The following is a 22788-nucleotide window of genomic DNA, read 5'->3' as shown; positions in this document are numbered from 1 at the left end:
CCATGCCATTACAGGACAGTGGAAAATTGGGCATGTAGGTTTTGCCTATGATTTACATTACTGTTTCATTACTGGTATTGCATTGGAGTTGGGCAGCATTTTTAATTCCACGGCCCATCATATCTGGATGATTTGCTAAGATACTTGAACGATCTTTATATTCGGGGTCAACGTGATATTATTTTCTTGCTCTACCTTTGAAACCATTGCCTGGTGCTGACTCATGGTATGTTTTTGTGCTGCATCAGCCCCTCGCCTTTGTGATTCCCTGTAAAAACATTCCCATGGAAATAGGGATCATGGCAGAACTGTGGGGGCGTGGAGCATCTGCCTGCAGCAGTGCCTCTAGTAATGTAAAATAACTGAAATGCTGGGAGCATACTGACATTATAAAACCACTGGTAGCCTGAATACATTTTTAAACCATAACCTTTTACTAATCTGTTAAGTAATGTTTAGAATTCTTATTTGGAAATATTGTTTAGAATTAGTGAAATATATGTGTCATGGGTTATTAATAGATCTATCTATCTATCTATCTATCTATTTATCTATCTATCTATAGATACATACAGGTACAATACTTGGTTCTTCTTAGTTAATATACTTACAGTAAGCCTTGACAAACCCTAATCTGGAAGCTGTTCATTTAAATACAAATTTGTAGACCTTTGCAAGTGGAGTTTAGAGTATTAGTAATCAGTAAGTTAAAAAGGTAAGCAACAAAGTAAATCAAGAATCTACAGTGCTACCATTTTATAAAGCCCTTTGTGCCAATGTCAGAGTGGGAGGAGCCCGAACGTCCAGCGCCCAGAAGGGTGGAGCCAACGAGTTCAGCGCCCAGAAGGGGGGAGCCGGCACCAGTCTCCAGGGACCGAGGGAGAGCGGTACCAGTCTCCAGGGACCGAGGGAGAGCCGCACCTGTCTCCAGAGATAGAGGGAGACTACCTGCCACTCCTGCCTCCGCCACAAGAAGGCGACTATCTGCCACTCCCGCCTCCACCACTCAAGGGAGACTGCCTGCTGCTCCCGCCTCTGCCACCGGAGGGAAATGACTGGGTGGAACCGTTGCCGTCCCAAGAGCCAGAGGGGGTGGAACCATGGCCGTCCCGAAAGCTATGAGGAGAGGAGCCGGAGCTACCTCTACCTCCACCACCAGGAGAGGAGCAGGCGCTGCCTCTGCCTTGACCACCAGGAGAAGAAGTGGAGCTCCCGCTGCCGCCTTCTTGGCAGGGGTCTCGCCTCCCGGCTTCACATTCCGAGGGTCCGCAGTTGCCGTCGCCTCCCGAGGGTCCGCTGCTGCCGTCGCCTTTGGTGGGACCGCTCCTTCTCTGTCTTGCACCGCCTAGGCCTGGGGTTGCCTGCTGCTCTGCATTGCCTGGGGTTGCCTGCTGCTCTGCATCGCCTGGGGTTGCCTGTTGCTCTGCATTGCCTGGGGTTGCCTGCTGCTCTGCATCGCCTGGGGTTGCCTGCTGCTCTGCGTCGCCTGGGGTTGCCTGCTGCGCTGCGTCGCCTGGGGTTGCCTGCTGCGCTGCGTCGCCTGGGGTTGCCTGCTGCTCTGCGTCGCCTGGGGTTGCCTGCTGCTCTGCGTCGCCTGGGGTTGCCTGCTGCTCTGCGTCGCCTGGGGTTGCCTGCTGCTCTGCGTCGCCTGGGGTTGCCTGTTGCTCTGCTTTGCCTTGGGTTGCCTGCTCGCCATCGTCTGGGGTCACTTGCTCGCCGTCGCCTGGGGTTGTTGGTTCTTCATCACTTGGAGGCCGTTTGTTGCTAACCTCTGGGGATGTGCTGGGGCTGGGGGAGTCAGCCCAGAAGCCATTAATGGCTCCGCAGCCAGCCGGGAAGTTGCCAGCCTTTCTGCTGTCAGCTAGAGAGCCGCCAGCTGTGAAGAAGCGGGGGAGGTCAGACCACCTCCACCAGCAGCAGTTCGGCTGCTGGGATTTCCTTGGCTGGATCAGCCTGGCCATTGTTATTGTTGGGATGGGAGAAGGACCTCCCACCGTGGCCGCCACCAATGAACACATTGCTTCCCCTGTTCCTGGGCCGGGACTACGACCAGGACTGGGAGGTGTGCACAGCCAGATGTGCTGTGCACAGGAGGGGGATATGTGGCAGGGAGAAGGAAGCCCTGCACATAAAAGGGGGCAGGGCAAAGCCCTGTTGTAAAATGTATTGTTTGTTTATTTTAGAACAGGATACTCCCTGCCCCTGTGCATATTTTGTATTTACGTTGTATTGTTATTTATGTATAAATATGATGGCAAAAAGCCGTATTTGTTATTGTTTGGCAGCATAGATGGGGAAGCCCCATCCCACAAAACCCTGTGTAGAAGTCACCAGTATAAAAGCCTGCAGCTCTCCTTGTTTGGGGGTGGGGTGTCTAGGAGTAAAGAACGAAAGCGAGAGGAAGTAAAGAAAACAAAACGGCTGCTACGAGTGCTGGAAGCTCCAGCACCGTATTTGTTTAGTTTGGATTTTGTGTATGAGACCTGTTTTTGTTTACCTTTTTTTATTTTGCTCTCTGAGCAGTGGTTTTATATTTTATTTTATTTTTGTTTCAATTAAAAACGGCGCCACAGTACTTTGTCTACAGGTCAACAAAAGGTCATGGCCCCACAAGCATGGAGTCAAAATGGCTGTGTGTTTAACCACGTGTTGTACACAATCCATTTCTAATGTACCTCTAGATGATGTGCCCCAGAACACTGTTGGTGGTGATTCCACTGAATAAAATGTTGGCTTATAAAATTGTTTTGCTCTTTGAGTTGTAATTACACAGTGCAGTCAATATACAGTATAAGCCATAGCTGTTAATGTGTTCAGAAATATTATGAAACTTGAACTTGTCATTTCATTAATAAAACATTAACGTTAGAAGTACTTATCCGGTATAGCATAGATTATTCTACTACTACAATACCCTCACACCTCAACTGCAGTATGCAGCTTCCAGAAAATAAACATACAGTGAACTTACAGACATTGTTTACTAGCACTTTGGGTTTGCTTAAGGATGTAAAACCTGCAGGATGTGAAATCTGTATTTTATATAAAATACATAAAGTATGCACATTGCTAGCTGCCCTTCATCTCAGCAGGCAGTATTGTAACACTAAGAGACTGACAATATCGACAGCAAATCAGTAACAAACTCTACACTATGCAGGCACTTATTGTCAGTAAGTAGTTATTGTTATTTACTGTGGAGTCTTTCAAATCCTGTAGATTCCCCCATAAATCCTTCAGGCTGCCCTGCTGTGATCCTTACTACAGCATGCATTGACACATCAATAAATCCTTTTGACAACAGCGATATGTAAAAATCAATTTCAGTATATCAGCTGTGCCACTGAAGGCTGTCATGTCAGTTCACCTGAGGTTTCATGCTTTTCCCAAAGCTGAGGAATTTACTAGATTTAAACACAAAGACTATGTCAACTTGCTCACTTGCGCTCTGGCTAAATAGCCTTTTCCTGACAGAAACATGTTGGTAAGATATGATGAGGTCTATACAGTACAGTAACACAAATCCAGTGGATAAAGTCCTGTAATGACAATGGTATATACTGGGTGTTTGTCACTCTTTAGAGTTTTTCATAGATCTTGTTAACCGTGATTGTGATTAATCTCCAAAATATATGGTGGCTGTCTATCTTTGTATGTCCAACTGTCTTGTCTGAATTTCACACTTAGATTTTTACATACCGTATTCTTTCGAATTTAAGACACACTTTTTAAACCATTTTTATCTTCTCAGAATTGGCCTGCGTCTTAACTCGAGTATAGTGAAGCGTGTATTAGAATCGCCAACAAGACGTGACTACCCGAGTACACAAACAGCAAAGTGACTGGCTGCCAAGAAAAGACAAACAAAGACGTCACTGCCCCAGTAGACAAACAGCAACGTGACTCCCTGCCTAGAAAAGGTGAACAACAACGTACTGCCCGATCTTGAATCATCCATGACATGCAGGCAGACATTTTCAAAGAAGCGTCATTAGCTGCCAGAGGAATTCGAAGAGAAGCTTTTACAATTTCAGTGTTTTGTTATTAGGCTCCATTCTAACAAACAGTACCAGCTTGGACAGATCGGAAATGCTGATCAGACCCCTGTATTTTTCGACATGCCAAGCAATACCACGGTCCACAAATTGGGAGAAAAACAGTTGCAAATAATTACGACTGGAAATGAGAAGCAGCACATAACTCTAATGCTCAGTGTGACAGCAGATGGCTACAAACTGCCTCCATATAGGTAATTGAGGTTGTATCTTTGTAATTGCAAATTGAGGATGGGAAATTGAGTCTTGAATTCAAAAGAACACGGTATATCTAAAAACGCTAATCCAATATTTTTACCTTATTGATGATTGTGTATTTAGAGCTACTGCGGGAAATGAAAGCCCTAGACATGCTTTTTTTTCTTCAAACACTGCAAATCCCAAAGACACTATGTGGCAATATGGTTAACAGTGTGCAGGTGATCAATAATCAGACAGACAATGTTAATCCAGGTGCAATGGTGGTTTATTTTTAAATCCAATTGCCTGATGGTAAACAGCAGTAAACAATAAACAATGATAAGCAATACAGCGGCGTGTATTGCTTTATTTATAATCCGCGGGTTGGCCCCAAAATAACAGTCCCGTTTTAATTCACCCACACGTAACACATACACAAACACCAGTCCACATTGCGTACTCATGAGGGTTGATCCGGGTTTAGTGCTGGCCTTTAGTGACAGCTTCAGATCGTGTTAGCCATCTAAATAACAATACGACAGTATTTTAAGTAACAACAAACAAAACACTCACGGTTCACAATACAGGTTCTCCTTTTGGTCATGCAATTTAACCATTCACAAAGGAACAGATCACATCAACGTCCCCTTAAGTACCGTCGACCATGACCCCTTGGTCAATGAGTGCAGCCGCTCCTCCAATCCATGGATGCCACATTGTTTCCCTTCAGGGTTGATGACTTAGTGTACCGTAGTTCTGCCCCCTTTCTAGATGGCCGACTTCCGCCTAACCCTGGGAATTAACTGTCGGGCCACCCAGTCCAGGGTACTCTGTTCCCTTTACACAGCGCCCTCGCAGGTCAGGAGGGAGATCTAACACCAAGAATCATTTGATCCCTGTCGCACACTATCAGTGTCGTTTTTCACTAGCATTCAGAGTTGTGGCGGGTAAAAAATATGTGTAACTCCAGTTTGGAACAGAGGGTGTTCAGATAAAGGGAGGTTCTTAGGGTTTTTAACATTTATTGTTTGTCATAGTTTTAAACATATCTTGTGTGCTTTTTTTTTTTTTTACAAGATGAATATTCTTTTTTTTGTACATTAACAAATGTAGTTTTATATATATATATATATATATATATATATATATATATATATACAGACGTGCTCAAATTTGTTGGTACCCCTCCACAAAAAACGAAGAATGCACAATTTTCTCTGAAATAACTTGAAACTGACAAAAGTAATTGCCATCCACCATTGTTTATTCCATATTTAATAGAAATCAGACTTTGCTTTTGATTTTTTATTCAACATAATATTGTAAATAAGAAAACAAATGAAAATGGCATGGACAAAAATGATGGGACCGCTAACCTAATATTTTGTTGCACAACCTTTAGAGGCAATCACTGGAATCAAACGTTTTCTGTAGCTCTCAATGAGACTTCTGCACCTGTTAACAGGTAGTTTGTCCCACTCTTCCTGAGCAAACTGTTCCAGCTGTCTCAGGTTTGATGGGTGCCTTCTCCAGACTGCAAGTTTCAGCTCTTTCCATAGATGTTCGATAGGATTCAGATCAGGACTCATAGAAGGCCACTTCAGAATAGTCCAATGTTTTGTTCTTATCCATTCTTGGGTGCTTTTAGCTGTGTGTTTTGGGTCATTATCCTGTTGGAGGACCCATGACCTACGACTGAGACAGAGCTTTCTGACACTGGGCAGTACGTTTCTCTCCAGAATGCCTTGATAGTCTTGAGATTTCATTGTGCCCTGCACAATTTCAAGGCACCCTGTGCCAGGCGCAGCAAAGCAGCCCCAAAACATAACCGAGCCTCCTCCATGTTTCACTGTAGGTATGGTGTTCTTTTCTTTTGAAAGCTTCATTTTTTCATCTGTGAACATAGAGCTGATGTGACTTGCCAAAAAGCTCCAGTTTTGACTCATCTGTCCAAAGGACATTCTCCCAGAAGGATTGTGGCTTGTCAATATGCATTTTAGCAAATTCCAGTCTGGCTTTTTTATGTTTTTCTGTCAAAAGTGGAGTCCTCCTGGGTCTTCTTCCATGGAGCCCACTTTCGCTCAAAAAGCGACGGATGGTGCGATCAGAAACTGACGTACCTTCACCTTGGAGTTCAACTTGTATCTCTTTGGCAGTTATCCTTGGTTCTTTTTCTACCATTCGCACTATCCTTCTGTTCACTCTGGGGTCGATTTTCCTCTTGCGGCCGCGCCCAGGGAGGTTGCTTACAGTTCCATGGACCTTAAACTTCTTAATAATATTTGCAACTGTTGTCACAGGAACATCAAGCTGCTTGGAGATGGTCTTGTGGCCTTTACCTTTACCATGCTTGTCTATTATTTTCTTTCTGATCTCCTCAGACAACTCTCTCCTTTTGCTTTCTCTGGTCCATGTTCAGTGTGATGCACTCAATGATACCAAACAACACAGTGACTACTTTTCTCCATTTAAATAGGCTGAATGACTGATTACAAGATTGGAGACATGTGTGATACTAATTAAAGAAACTAATTAGTTTCAAATATAACTATAATCCAGTTATTTATTATCTTTTCTAAGGGGTACCAACAAATGTGTCCAGGCCATTTTAGAATATCTTTGTAGAATAAGCAATAATTCATCTCTTTTCACAGCTTCTTTGCTTTATTCTATGACATACCAAAGGCATGCAAGTATACATGATAAAATAGCTTTTAATTTCATCACTTTTCAGGAGGAATGAAGCATTATTTCAATGAGCTGTAAGGGTACCAACAAATTTGAGCACGTCTGTATATATGTATGTATATATATATATATATATATATATATAATATATATATATATATATATATATATATATATATATATATATATATATATATATATATATATATATATATAATATGTAATGTGCTGTTCAAAAAAATAAGTGTAACTGTCCATGACCACCCACAAGCCTTATGAAACTGGACGGAAGTTTATTGTAAAAGGTCAAGCAACAAAGCCCAGATTGTTTCAAATTCAGGAAACACATTTTTGTAATTTTTTAGCTGAATACTGCAGCGGGTTCCCATGGTTCGTTAAGCAGTTGTGGGATACAGGCAGTGTTGTCTTGTCTGCAATGCACAAATCTTTTTTTCTTTTTTCTTCTGAATTTACTCAAATAAAATAAAACAAAAAAGAGGACCAAAACTCTAAAAGAACCACCATTAAATGTCCCCTATTAAACATGTGTAGCCTAGCTGTCCAGGAGAATGATTTGTTTTGAAGTAGTTCTGAATTTGCAAGCCTTTTCCTGGGCAGCAGCTCAGGGGAGTTGGAGGATTGAATTCCAGCCTTGCTTCTCAGGTTCCCACATCCCTTTCCATTAGCTGGAGCTTTTCAAAGGGCAGCAGCTTGATGTCATGCTTGGCTGACGGCAGGTTCGGTCTGAAACGCTTGTCCAACTTATAAAAAATTGTTTGTTTTTTTATAATTGGTTGGCGATAATCTTTTATTTCCTTAGGATATAATGGGGTCTATTTTAATGATCTAACCCCTTTTTATATATTAATCCAGCACGGATTTCCCCCAGGGATAATTTTACAGAGCTGTTTATAAACATCAATCCCTTTATAATACAAATACAGTGACATTTATTTTACATATGTTTAAAATGAAGGAAGCCAGAGTTAGGATTAACTATGGTTTTAGATCATTAGAATAGGCCCCAATGTCATGATAGATGGGTGCTTATAAAGTGGTAAATTGGAATTTTGTTTTTCCATTTATTTAATATACAAGAACTTAAACTCCCAGAAGCTTCCTGCAGTGGGTTGCCTGTCATCCAAGTATCAATTTTGCCTAGCTTTCTGAAATATTGTGGGAAGCTTAATGTATTTCCATTCATACATATCTGTTTGAGTATATCTCTAATTCTTACACTTGAATGTTATCTACAGTGCCCCTCCATTTCATTGACTAGGTTAAAGCTGCCTTTAAAATTATTATTATTATTATTATTTATTTCTTAGCAGACGCCCTTATCCAGGGCGACTTACAATTGTTACATTATTTTTACATACAATTACCCATTTATACAGTTGGGTTTTTACTGGAGCAATCTAGGTAAAGTACCTTGCTCAAGGGTACAACAGCAGTGTCCCCCACTGGGGATTGAACCCACAACCCTCCGGTCAAGAGTCCAGAGCCCTAACCACTACTCCACACTGCTGCCTAAAAAATTGATGGAGATGTTAAGTAAGCCCTACGTTACTGAAGAACAGTGAGACTATTGTCGATTCTGTTCATCTTTGCATCCCTAATAATGACATGGAGTTCAGCAGTAAGGTGCTCTGATGTTTCAGGAGACTGACTGGGTGTCGTTGTCCCATGTTTGGAAAGAGATTCAAATAGTGATTATGAAATTACTTTTTTTTTTTTATCCTGGAGGGTGTGCCTTGGATTTTGCAAAGACAACAAAGACCTCTGCCCGCATAACCAAGCAGCAACGTGACTTACTGCTGAGAAACAACTACACAAGCAGCGACGCGACTTACTGCTGAGAAACGACTACACAAGCAGCGACGTGACTTACTGCTGAGAAACGATTACACAAGCAGCAACGTGACTTACTGCTGAGAAACGACTACACAAGCAGCAACGTGACTTACTGCTGAGAAACGACTACACAAGCAGCAACGTGACTTACTGCTGAGAAACGACTACACAAGCAGCAACGTGACTTACTGCTGAGAAAAGACAAACCACGACGTTACTGCCCGATTTTGAATCACCCATGTTATACAGGCAGCCATTTTCAAAGAAGCGTCATTAGCTTCCTGAGAAATACCAAGCGAAGCTTTTACAATTTCTTTGTTTTTAACAAACAGTACCAGCTTGGACAGATTGGAAATGCTGATCAGACCCCTGTATTTTTCGACATGCCAAACAATACCACAATACTGTTTTGTTTGCAATGCAGTCATTGCTGTTGTGGTTGCTAGGTTACATGTTGCCTGATGTGCTTGCTGTTGTCGGGATGTGTGATGCCATGAGTGAGTGGTGGTGTGTGTACGACAGAGACACCATCTTAAGTATACAGTGCGGAGCACAATAAACAAGCTCCATGGCTAATCTACAACAACACTGTTATTTTTTCCTCAAACTGAGGGTGGTAAATTTGGGCTGCATTTTAAAGTCGAGGGCATCTTGTATTCGAAGGAATACGGGATGTTCATTACAGAGGAGTACAGTCAGAGTTGGAAATTGATGAGTAACAACAGATTTGGGTGTTTAGCTCTTTTTTTTATTTAAAGGCAAATATACATGTTTGTAAAATGTCTACATTATTGGGCATGGTTCTTAAAGCCTTTTGTACCAAATTTGTTATTAGAACATTTTTCTTCTCAAAGGAAAGAAAATACCAATTATGCTCCTGAAATGAATAGGAAACCACTTAAGATGACTGCTGACAAGCCCCTAAATTGAACACCTGAGCTGTTTATTTCTGGTTTTGTAACTTTATTGGGTAAAAGGGTGTTAATGTCTAGCCTGTTGTGTTTTACTGGCACATGTTGTGTTTTACTGGCACATATGAAAATCCAATATCAAGCACTCAATACAGGAAGTGAAACAAAACTCATGTTTATAATTGTCAATTCAATCCTTAATGTAAATAACAATAATGCTTTTACAAACTGTGATGATATTTATAAGAAAATTGCAAATTGTGCTGCTGCTGACCAGAGTACATATATTTTGTAGTATTTGGTGAACAGAAGGGGCCTTTTTCTAAAATGTGAATTAACAACCATTTTAGAGAGGCGATTTTCCCACAGAGTACCACAATTTTCAGAATGACTTGCACCAGAATATTGTGTTCAGTTCTGGTCACCTCATTACAAAAAGGATATTGCTGCTCTAGAAAGAGTGCAAAGAAGAGCAACCAGAATTATCCCGGGTTTAAAAGGCATGTCATATGCAGACAGGCTAAAAGAATTGAAACTATTCAGTCTTGAACAAAGAAGACTACGTGGCGATCTGATTCAAACATTCAAAATCCTAAAAGGCATTGACAATGTCGACCCAAGGGCCTTTTTCGACCTGAAAAAAGAAACGAGGACCAGGGGTCACAAATGAAGATTAGATAAAGGGACATTCAGAACAGAAAACACTTTTTTACACAGAGAATGGTGAAGGTCTGGAACCAACTCCCCAGTAATGTTGTTGAAGCCGACACCCTAGGATCCTTCAAGAAGCTGCTTGATGAGATTCTGGGATCAATAAGCTACTAACAACCAAACGAGCAAGATGGGCTGAACCTCCTCTCATTTGTAAACTTTATGTTCTTATGTATAACCCATATGACTGAGCAGCCTTTTAGGTTACTGTTAAACTTATCAGACTATACTAAATCAAATATTAGTCAACAATTAAGGTAGTTTCAGCTAATCAGTGAACAGTACAGTAGCCACTCATTTATTATACAGCAAAAGCACAAATCCATAGCTACAGCCCTTGCATAGAACGTATTATACTCTGAACACTAATTGAGAGTTTGGTGATGCTATTTAGTATTGAACTGTATGTATTATCATTAAGTTGTTTCCGATATCTACTGTTAAGATTTAAGGAAAATGCCAAAGGAATGTAAACACCCATGATCATGTGTAAAGACATTTTGAGCATTCCTGGTATAGACCTAAATCCCCACTAAGACTGGGTCGTGTGCAGTAGAATGATTGTAGCAGAAAACACTCTTCTGACTCATCTTCAACGACACTTCAATAAACCATCAAAGCAGTCGCAATCACGGTTTAAAAAATGAGGGCGGAAAAAGCAAATTGTGATAATATTGAAAAAATAACCGTCTCTGAAACTCTGTTTCTCTCACATTTGACAAATAACAGATACTGTGTGTTTAATTAGAAGCCTAGGAACTGTAGCAAATCATATCTTAAAAGGGGAGTATAATTTATTATTTTAACATAAATGGGAGCACTTTTAATTGTAAATTGGATTTCACATATTTCCGTCTGCTACTGTATGATCCAAAAATTCACTTTTGTGCAAGACTGATCATAAGTTACTTTTTTCATTTATGTACCATTGCATTTGCATGGGGGGAAGACAGGACAAACTAGTTTATATGACAAAATTGAGTATATTTTAACAGTCTAAAGAGCAGCAAATCTAAATACTGCCATGACACCTGTAAACTTGTTTTATTAAGGACCTATTTAAAACACATTTGTATTGCAGTTAGTTACACTGATAGGGGATCAGTAAATCACCGTACTGGATTTTATATAGATCTGTCTAATATTGTCGAAATCAATTGCTTGGTTGACCAGTAGAGCAACATCTGCTTCTGCAGATAATTACAGCTTAATGCTGCATGGGCATCAGTTCCCTTCAGAGCCTTTCAGACTCTACAGGTCTTATGTGTTACTAATTCCATACAAAAGCAATTTCACACTTTTCATGTACAGTTTTTCCCACCACTAGCCCAAACCCTGCTTTTCTGAACAAAGGTTATGGAATTCATTGATACTTCATGACATGACCCCAGCAAGTTGGATTTATCATCTGTCATTATTTCTCAAGTCAGAGAAGATACCACAGACGTACCAGCAACCGAGAGGAACTCAATTAACAGCTTTGTCTCCAGCAGAATTGTGATTCCCGCACAAAAACAACACTAATCTCCTTTAACCAGCACCAAACATGTCAGTCAAATCTGCAAAGCCTTCAGGATAATTGGTTACATCATGTGATGTGTTTTTTTTTTGTTGTTGTTAGGATAGATCCTTAGTTATCAGACCAGTTTAGCAAGTAAAAGCTCGATCTGTAAATCATTAAACCCTGTTGGTTTTAAAATAAACTATTATAAATAAAAGAAAAGAAAAAATGTAATCCAAATTTAAAAGCTACCTGTACAGCTTAACCTAGTGTTGCATGCTGTTAAACTAAAATGTCAACAAAGCACAAATAAACTATTTAATACAGTTAGTTAACCTCAGGTGAAACTTCTCCATACTATACATGTCATATAATAGTCATATTTTGAAATCTGATTGTGAATGAAGTAAATGGCAAGCTCGTGGTAGAAGCTTGTGCTGATTGCATATTATTTAAGTAGTGTGGAGAGGGTGTTCCTCATGATGTGATTGATCAGGCACCAGGTAATTTCAATAAAATACATAAACAAGTTTTATGTGGAATATGATGAGTAGCAGTTCTGGTTTCTGATTAAGTTTAATGTCCCTGGCATGTATGATGAAGCAGAATCTGTCAAGGCCACATTTTCCCAAGTTAGTGGGTACTTTGCGATCGTTTGGGCAATCGCTGCGGTGATGGAAATAGTATCTGCAGAAGGTATGAATGTGACATCAGCACAAAACAAGTGAGGTTTATTCGCCTTTGAAAATGGACAGAACTGGGAAACACTTCAAAAATCACACTTTTCATCAATGCGTTCCGTAAGTTTACCAACTAAAGCATCACCATTTTCTGTCAAATATTAACGATTTAAGATTGTTGGCGTAAGGCAGTGTTTTAGCTGATGGACAATCCTGTCGCTCGAAGTCACAATAATCAGACTTTGATTGGCCAACAGAATCAGGTGATAATGCTTGTGAACAGAGAACCAATATGTGACATTTGAACGTTATTTGATCCTCTGATGTCTAAACGTATCCTAGGATGCAATTCTGGGCTGCTTATTACAATGTCAGAGTCAAAATAAAACAGCATTTAATAAAAATATTGTGTATTTTCTATAAAATAGTACCAGGAACATTTTTGAATGGGAGACAAAAAATTGGGTAGAAATCAGTAAAAACCGACGTTCAGTTAAAAAAAAAAAAATCCTGTAATTTTTCAGTAAAATTTGTAATAACCCCTATAAATGCCTATGAATTTATCAAATGAAACAGCTGAGGCACTATCTGCAGAAGTGGTTGAGAAATAGATCAGAGAAGTGCTGTGGATAAAAGCGGTCATCAATGACAGTACCTCCTATGCGTTGCGAGTTATGTGCAATTGTAGAAGTCAATTCATAGGCAACATTTTTTTGAAGTAGTGGTAAGAAATGCCCTGAGAGGCAACTTTTCAAGCAAAACGTCTTGATTTTCAGAGAAAGAGAGAGAGAACACAATGACAGAGAGAACACAAAGTGAACACTCCACACCACAATCCCATCACAGGGCTACAACTGAGAGTGAGGGAGAGGGATGGAGGGAAGGGAGAAAGGGAGGGTGAAAGAGGGAAGGGAGGTGAGGGAGACCGGGATGGTGAAAGAGGGAAGGAGAGGAAGGGAGAAAGAGGAGAGAGGATTGTGGTTGCAAACGCTGTCTGAGAACCTTTTAAATTGTTTTTAGCTCTTAAACAGTTACAGGTTTCAAGTTAGCAATAACATTTTATAAGTAACTTGAACTCTGCAGCTGTTTTAAGAGCTGAAAACAATTAAAAAAGTCTAATTAAGCAAATTATTAGTTAAATTAAGGGTCTAGTTAAGTGATTGATAGCTCAGTTGGAATGAAAACCAGAAGACACAGGGGGTCCCCAGGAACGGGTTTGAGAACTTCTGCACTAAATGAACCAAAACCTGGTGGTGGTAAGCAGTCCCTGCCACATTTAGATCATTTGACTTGTTGGGTTGGCAAAGACAGCACACTTTGAGATATAGGGCCAGAATTATCAATATTTCTACATAATTTGCAATTTGCACTATTTTTATGAAAGTGAATTCAAACTGTTATGTCTAGTTTAACGACCCCTGATAAGCACGCACTTCGGAGTCCTTAACATTCCAAGCTGCTTGTTGATATTTTGTAAAACTAATAATGAACATTTTCATTTTGCAAAGCCCTTGATATATCTGTCCCATTGTCTTTGTATTTGGTTGACAGCTGTATTCTGTTAAGTAAGTGGTAAATCATTAACAGTTTTTATTGCTAGATTTGACCTCTGTCCACATCAGTCATATACACCACATGCTTTAAATATTGCTTTGAAAATAAGTTCACAGTTGTATTTTATGACTCACTTTTGATTACAATTTGTAATAGAAATCACTGTTTTGTGGCCACAATTTGCTGCAATTCAAAAGCACATCCCAACCTTCTCCATCTGAGCTGATTTACCTGGATGGGTACAGAATATGAAGAGAAATAGAGAATCCATAACGAGCATCTGTTTGCAACAAGGTGATCTTGTTTTTAAAGAGATTAATAAAGCTGACGTCAATCTCAACCACTTCTCAAAGGTTATTCATATTTCAGTTGTCTGTGTCCTCTTGTTGCCTGGCTGTTTAATGTTTCTGTTTATTGTCCCCACAGGAAAGTGACAGCCTCTGGTGGGATGCCTTTGCCACAGAGTTTTTTGAAGACGACGCTACATTAACACTTTCATTCTGTTTGGAAGATGGGCCAAAGAGATATAGTAAGGAACAGTTTTTTTAATGTGACTTAATAACATGTATGATTCAGTTTGGTCGTGGAAAACAATCCTGCTTATTATTCCCTTTTGAAGGTACGGGTACAACAAAGAACCTAGCTGATCTGTCTAACCTGCAGCTGGCTGGAAAAAATGCATTTCCAATGCATTTATATTTTATGTCAAGTGATTGCTGACAAAACTAATCAATTGATGCTTGTCTACTTCTCTTTTCTGTAGCAGTGCCCTTGAGACTTGGCTTGGCAACCTGGCTATATAAGTGTGGTTTAATTTCTTTGTAGCAATGAAAGTTACCAGACTGATTTTAAATGGTCAAGGGAAGCTGCTTAAACAGTATGACCAGACACAGATACAAGTTTCAACACTGTAAAACAATCCATGCAAAGTGCTATTTGTGCAAAATATAACTTGCTTGTCACCTAGAAAATAGGAAATGAAACTCTACACACAATAAGGACTACGCTGTAAACGCATTATGTCACATGTAAAATCATCACTAAAGCTATTAACAAAAGCACAATCTTGCTATTCAGATGATACAAACAAAAGAATGGACAGAACAAGCACATCACAAATCACTGCCGTCTTATGAATGGGTTTATATGCAGCACAGTTGACAGCAAAGTCAACTGAACCTTTCATTGTAGTGAATATCCTTAACACCCAATTTGATTTAGTAGTATAGTAAACCCTTTTAGGCTATGACAAGTTTTGACTTGTCATGTCGCAAAAGACAAAAGCTGCGAGGGGTAATTATGTAATTATATTTGCGTCTTTTTAAGCATCTCTGTGAGGAGAGGATACTCGGGTACTGTAAAAATCATTGTATAGGTCGCACTGGCATAAAACCCCTTTTTGAGACTTAAATTTTAGGAAAACACCTTTTTTTGTGTTTTAAAATACTTGTTTTTACAATTTTTTTTCTCTTAAATGCTCAGCCCCGATAAATAAAGATACACAGGTTTAGTTTCGAAATAACCCTTGTTTGCAACATTTTATTCCATTTATAATTTTACAGTTTTAGTTAAACTGCTAGAAACTTTTTCAACATTTCTAAAATTTAAAAAGTAATAATTAACAGAGCGTAAAATCAAGTTATACTTCCCACATCGCATCTGTATAAACCTATTTTATTTTAGCTTATCAAGTACCCAAACAAGTTCGAGAACATATCTTCTTTGCTTTACTGAACATTTCTTTCCAAAACCATATTTAGATAATAGTTCCTGCTGCATCAGCTTTTACAAATTAATTGTATTAATTCAAATTTAAAAGAAAAGTATTAAACAGCAAAAAAAAAACAATAAACTAAACAGAGCACTATTTAATAACCAGTAAACCAAACATTTTAGTATTGCATACAGTGCAGTACAATTGCATTAAATTTCCAGCTGCACTAATACATTCATTTTGTTTTGTTACTCAGAACCATAAACATACACATACTTTACACATGTATTACTGCGCTGCACTGACATGTAGAACAAGTTACACCAAGGCTGTAGCCAGCTATCAGACACCCGAGGCATGGGCCTCGGTTAAAATCATACAAATAATTATTTATTTATGCTCTCTTACACATTGCTTTGCCACAAAATAAAATACATTTCATCCCTAGTTGTGTGCATGCATGTATTCCCAAGTCCCGCTGATATCTACAGCCTCTGTGTTCTTCAAAATCTTTTACTGTCATTGCAGACTACAGCGACACTGCTCAGTTCACACCACCATAGCAATTCAACTTGTTTGAAAAGGTTTCTAAATGACTAAGGCTTATTAACGACTTACTTAGGAAGAAGTACTTATCAGCCTAATAACAAGGAATAATAAATTCTGTTGGTAGTCCGCAGTTTAGCGAACCAAGCTTATTAATATTCCAATTCTAAACCGCTAGTGGAAGCGGCTTGTAAACTGCACTATAGAAGGGGGTGTGGCGCGGTGCATGGGCAAGCGCAGCGGTGGTTTTTCATGGACGGCTACAGCCCTGTACAGTATGTATTAAAGTCACTCAAAGTACTCCATTCAAACAAAATGTTTTCTACATCGGGCCATAAACACTTTCCTCCTCTGTCAGCTCGTTTTGCTTTTGCCATTTTAGGTTTGTCTTTGTTTCGTCTCCAGTCACGTACTGTTTTTTCAGCATTGCGATTGCCGTACATTTCAGCAAGTTCAGCAACGCACAATTTCAAACCTGTTGTGTAGCATTTTCATTTTTTGTCTGACTGTCCTACTTTATCCAGTCTCAAAGTCACCTGCATTATTATAGCATTGCAGTTACAATGAAAATACGACTTGATAGGTTTACTCGGCTTTCTAACCAATAGCTGTTTGCTACGGATCCCTGGGGTGGGTTCAGGCTGAATGTTGACAAATTAATGGTCACGGGGCTGGGAATAAGGAAATTCATAGACTGACAGCTATTGTGTTAACTGTGAAGCAGTATAGCTGTGAAGTTTTCATATTCCAAAGATTGATAACTTTAACCACTACTTTTTTTTTCTCCCAAGTACACACACGTCTGGGTCGAGAGGAGTTCAATCAAGAGTCTGAAAGCTGGCGTTTAACATTCAAAATGACTAAGGGTATTGAGAGTAACACATTAAAACTTTTAATTAGAACAGTGGTTTTGTGTTTCTACTTGGCAACATGACCTGAATGCGTAGATCCTGAAAAAATAAATCAGGTTGTTGACAGTTAAGTTTGTGTGAGCCATAACCGTGGCTGTAGTAATCCCATTTTGACACCGGTACAGTAATTTTAATATTACACACACCGGCGCATATGTCGCACCGATGTATCAGTTGCTTCCCCCTTTTAAGGGCCTGTGACAGGGTGCTCATGTCACGTGCGTGGGTAACCACTGTTTAAGCAACACAGAGAGACATTGGAGGTGGAGTTGAAACGCCGGCACAGGCGCACAGGATTTATTAATACAAAACAGAAATTAAATAAAGGTGGTCACGTGACGTTACCAGCCATGGTAACGCACAGAGGACACATACAGCAAGCTGTACAAAAATACAAAATAAAACACAGTACAAAAACTACAAATAAAAGGTGCCCCAGAGGGCGAGCGCTAGCCTTAAAACGAGGCGTCCCGCTCCAGGAACCGGCTACACTACGGAACCCTCGCTATACATCACATGGGATCACTATCCCCTAAACTAACCTACTGATGAGCCTGTATTCATACAACGACTCGTGCTGCTTCATACGGCCTTGGCTGGGCATTGCCTTCACAAGCACCGCTTGCAGTCTCAGGGTTGCGTAGCTGTTGTTCCCGCAGAGCGGACCCTCTCCTCCCGAGTATACGCCGCTCCCTGGCATGGCGTAGCAGTCTCCCCAAGCCATCTCCCGCGGATGTTTTTGAACTGACGGACACTCGGTCAAGACCCGCCCACCTGCTGATTGAGGACCAGCACAGCCAATCACTTGCTGCCCTTCCCCTCAACCAAGCCTAGCAGGCAGCAAGACTCAATTGAGCGCCCGTCTGTAAACAATAATTCAATCATACAAATGAACTCCAAAAAGACACACAATAAACCCATTTCCCCATACAAATTATACCAACACTAATTTACACATGTGCAGGGCAATCGTCCTGCTATAGGGCCCCACAAAAGTGCCAAGAAAATCGACTTATACAACGATTTTTACAGTGATTGTCATTCCGCTGCTGCCACCAAAGTTGTGAATTTAACTATTGTCGCTAATTCAACTCCTAGTATCTCCTAAACCATTTGTGTTACCAACTTCATATTTTTAGTGTTGTGGGAAATCCTCTGGAAATTTTTACAGAAATCTTCACTTTTACACTTTTTCATCTAAGGGCTGACCATAGTGTGGTCATGTGACTTTTTGGTTTCCAGGCGATGAAGGCCTAATGCTGTGAGATATTGGCTGTAGATTGGCTATGGCAAGTTCAGTAGTGGGTATTGTACAAGAAAAATGAACCATTTCAAGTTATTTTCAATGAATAAAACAAGTGATATTCAGCCTGTTGTTGGCTTCTCTAACTTAACCGTTTCATGAGCTTGTCCAGTACCTTGCCATGATTTATATATGGTCTAGTTTCTGTCATTTTTAATTTGTGATTGTTGATTTTAAAGTTTCAGATAGCTTAGGGAGGCACAAACATACAGCTCATGAGTCAGATATGGCTCACTGCCTCTCTTAATCCAGTGTCACAGGAAATTGGTAGACTGAAAAAAGTAGATATCACCTTTACTATGCATGCACGAATTTCTGAAATTAAAGGGCCAGTTGGCATTTTCTATCTGTGAACTTTAACTGTGAACATATATATTGTCGTTTTTCTTTTAAATTTAAATTGGATACCATAAAATTGTAAAATAGAGCAAACTGTTTTCAATGTAAACGTTGTCAGAATCTTTATTAAAAGCTACATTTTAAATGAAGAAATATTTCGCTAGTGTACACTTCAGACATCTACTCTACTCTCTTTTTGTGATGATCTATCTTGATCATTTAATCATAGTGGTTAACTTTACCTTACTACCCTGTTTAAAATTTGGTAAGGTAAAGTTACATTTCTAGTCGCCAGGAACTGTATATTATTATTTTTCGTGGTACAAAAATTAATATAAAATTAATAAATGCATTATTTTGATTATGTGACCAATCATGCATTTATCGTGCGTTTGTATTTTTTATGTGCAATTCTATTTGTTGAAATGGATATTGCATGACCCCTTCTCAATACAGTTGAGTGGAAATGGTCTCTCTTTTAGATATATATTTTTTAAGTTGTAATATAGTCTCTATCAATATTGAAACGGTATTAATTATTTTCGGTAATTTATTTTATGTATTACACGTATTGCATGACAAACCAATTCACTTTTTTATTGTGGATTTAAAACAAACAAGCATGCTAAATAAATAAAATCACATTTCATTTGCAGTGCTACTCATGGATGCTGAATTATTTACTGAACCCCAATCACAGTAACAGTTAGTACAGCTCTTATATTAACGTTTACCATAGAAAAATGCATTGCAAATGTAATGCTGCATATTGAAGCAGTGAGGTATGGTACAGCATATTCAAAACCTGGTAAATACACAGGATAACTATTAGAAAAAAGCAAAATCGTTGTGGTAACTTTTCAGGGAGCCTACATAAACCCTTAAGTACTTGCTAGCATGGTAGGAAAGGCATTTTCTAAGCAAAGAGTAAGCATTTGTCAAGGAAGAAGTGATTTCAACCACACACAAATATAAATTAGAAGGACAAATGTTGTTTAAATGTTTTATAATATGTACTTTTTTTGTTAAAGAGTGAAAAAAAAACATTGAACGGTGTGATCGATCTAGTGTTCAAAAATCTACATCGATTCTGTGTGATCGATCTAGTGTTCAAAAATCTACATCGATTCTATGTGATCGAGCTAGTGTTCAAAAATCTACTTCGATTCTATGTGATATAGCTAGTGTTCAAAAATCTACTTCGATTCTATGTACCAAAATGAATGCTTAATTCGTATTGACGTTCTTTGTGTGTGTCTTAGTGAGAGTCTCAGAAACGAGAGCTGAATGAGGTGTTTAGCGGTTCAGTGGCAGCGGTTTTAATTGCGTTGCAGAAAATAATAATAATAATAATAATAATAATAATAATAACTTAAGTAGCAGAAAGTAAAACAAAGGGAAAGCCGTTGTGAGATTTCAGGGATCAGAATGCAGTTTTTCCAGACAGAAACAAAAAAGTAAAACACAAGAAAAAACGAGCTGATCTGAAAGAAGAAATTATTTGTTTGGGGAAAAAGAGAAAGACTGATCGTGAACATCGGCAGTTTAACCCAGAGTAGGCAGAAAAATATTGTTTTGTTGAATCCAAGCTTGTCCTGTCTGCCTTGAATGTATGGCCGTCCCTAAAGAATGCAATTTACGTCGTCATGCATCAGACAAAACATAAAAATCACAAAGACTTGCTGGGAGAATCGAGAGTTACAAAAATCTCAGAATGCAGTTTTAGACCAGCAAGGTGCTTTTGAAAGTAAAGTCCACCAGGAGCTGGCATCCCTTGCACCTGTGCACGTTTAATGGATTTAAGATAGCAGTAGAAGAACTACAGTTGCCCAAGGATAAGCTGTTGGGGGTCTCTGCTGATGGTGCACAGGCTGTGGTAGGTGAGTGCCATTGCCATTGCATAATACACCAGGAGACCTTATGTGCAAAATATTTGAAATTGAAAGAGGTCATGGACTTTATTGTGTTGACAGTTAACTTTATTTGTGCACATTGTTTTGAATTTCAGTCATTTTTGGAAAATATAAGTGCCGTTTACGGTGAGGTTGTTTATCACACAGAAGTTAGATGGTTTAGCGGTGGCAGCAAAAACATTTCTACAAGAGAAGGGCAGGGACACCAGAGTTATAGAACAGGGACTGGATTGCTTACTTGCTTTTTTAACTGATATTACAGTCATCGTAATGATTTAAGCCTGAACCACTCAGCATCTTATTTCTGATTTGCTTGTGTGTTTGGAATTAAGTTAAAGCTGTTAACAAACCAGCTTTAGAAAGGGCAGCTGACACACTCTGAAGCATGTCAAGAAGCCTTTTCACATGACAACATACAAATGGAGTGGGCATGTAAGTGTACTGAAGGAACTACAGGTAGTGTTTGGCAGCAGATTTCAGCATTCCAAGAGCGAGCCTTGTTTTAAACTCTTTCCAGACCCTTTGTCTGTTGATTCTGTAAGTGTCCCTGATCAACTGGAAGTCATTGGACTGTAGTGCTCCAATCTGCTGAAGAACAAGCATAGGGAAGTGCCACTGTTGGATTTCCCAATCTCTACAGAGAAGCTTTAAAGTTGGAAGTACTGATCTGTAAGCAGGTGTTCTCCCTGATGAATAAGTCACACCTGAGAACAAGACTGACAGATGATCACCTACATGCTGTGCTTGGATTAGCCACCACTTCAATGAGGCCCAACATCTGAAAAACGGTCCCAGAAACACTGCAGCATTTCCCACTGAAATGTTTACCCGACATCATGCCACCTATCGGAGAGGGGGAGTAATAAAAAGCTACCATGGTTTAAAACAAAAATGCATATGGTATGCAATATGTGGGAATCATTTTCCTTTTCTTGCTAATACTTTCCCTCATGAGTTGGCCAGTTAACCTATATCGTGCCCCTCACAAAATGTAGTTGTGCACCCCTGAGATAGCTACATGTGTAGCCCTAACAGTGTAACCTTGTAGTAGCGTTAGTATCAGCTGATCTGTCCCGATTAGGGTCAGTCAACATGTCAGATATCAGACTTGCTACTTGACAAGGTCACGGTCGCTATTAGAAAACTATTTTTTTCATTATTTTCTTTAAAACCAAGATTTACATTGAACTTATAATGATTTGTTGGATACCCTTCCTCTGAGAAGATTTAGGAAAATACATACTGTAGATAATGAGAGAAAAAAACTAATAACTTTATTAAACAAATAACTTGTTTTATTATTATTATTTGTCAGAGTTACTTATAGTTTATCTGGACAGTGCCAGATATCTGAATGGAGCAATTGTCTGTGTCTAAGTTGGTTGTTGTTGAATGGTGCTGAGGTCCAGTCAAGCTGACGAGGCTAAGGCGTCAGTGGCGGGTACAGGACTGGTTGGCCATTTGTGGTGGATAATAAAATAAATTTGGACCAATTGTGTCTTTGTTTAGTATTTGCTGTCCAATAGATATAAACTAGCAACAAACAGCAAGTGAAAAAGCTGGCACTTGCGCAGATTGATTTTAAGTTTGATTCACAGATGATGCTGGAAGCTGATTGGCTGGTGGTACTGACATTTTTTCTAATTTAAGTTTAATTACTGGTGTTGTTCAGTAAACATTAACTTGTTTTAACTTCTGGCCATATCAATGATACAGACTGCACACTTTGAGATTCTGTCTTTACAGTTGGTACTGGCCACTATGCTCCATTACGAATGGTGCCCAGTAAAAATTAAACATTGCCACATTCTTTTAACTACTAACCAAATTAATGATACAGATCCTTTTCACATATCCATACATCAGAGATGCCTTTCTGACTGCATTATGCCCGCAGGGATGCTTTGTTTTTGTTCAGAAACATCTTT

At 39.4% G+C, this 22788-nt stretch overlaps 1 protein-coding gene across 9 annotated transcripts in view; it reads left to right on the top strand.

The window, feature by feature from the left end:
- The window catches only part of LOC117408337 (LIM domain-binding protein 2-like), a 121426-nt gene that overhangs the window by 24654 nt on the left and 73984 nt on the right, over positions 1-22788 (top strand). For all 9 annotated transcript variants that reach the window (XM_059005896.1, XM_034013252.3, XM_034013251.3 and 6 more), the window contains exon 2: positions 14561-14663. In XM_059005896.1, the coding sequence (XP_058861879.1) occupies positions 14561-14663 (103 nt within the window). The remainder of the gene's footprint in view (positions 1-14560; positions 14664-22788) is intronic.

Source organism: Acipenser ruthenus, chromosome 2 (genome assembly GCF_902713425.1).
Source record: "Acipenser ruthenus chromosome 2, fAciRut3.2 maternal haplotype, whole genome shotgun sequence".
Classification (NCBI taxonomy): Eukaryota; Metazoa; Chordata; class Actinopteri; order Acipenseriformes; family Acipenseridae; genus Acipenser; species Acipenser ruthenus.
The sequence above is the reverse complement of the archived record's forward strand: the minus strand, read 5'-3'. Positions and strand labels throughout refer to the sequence as shown.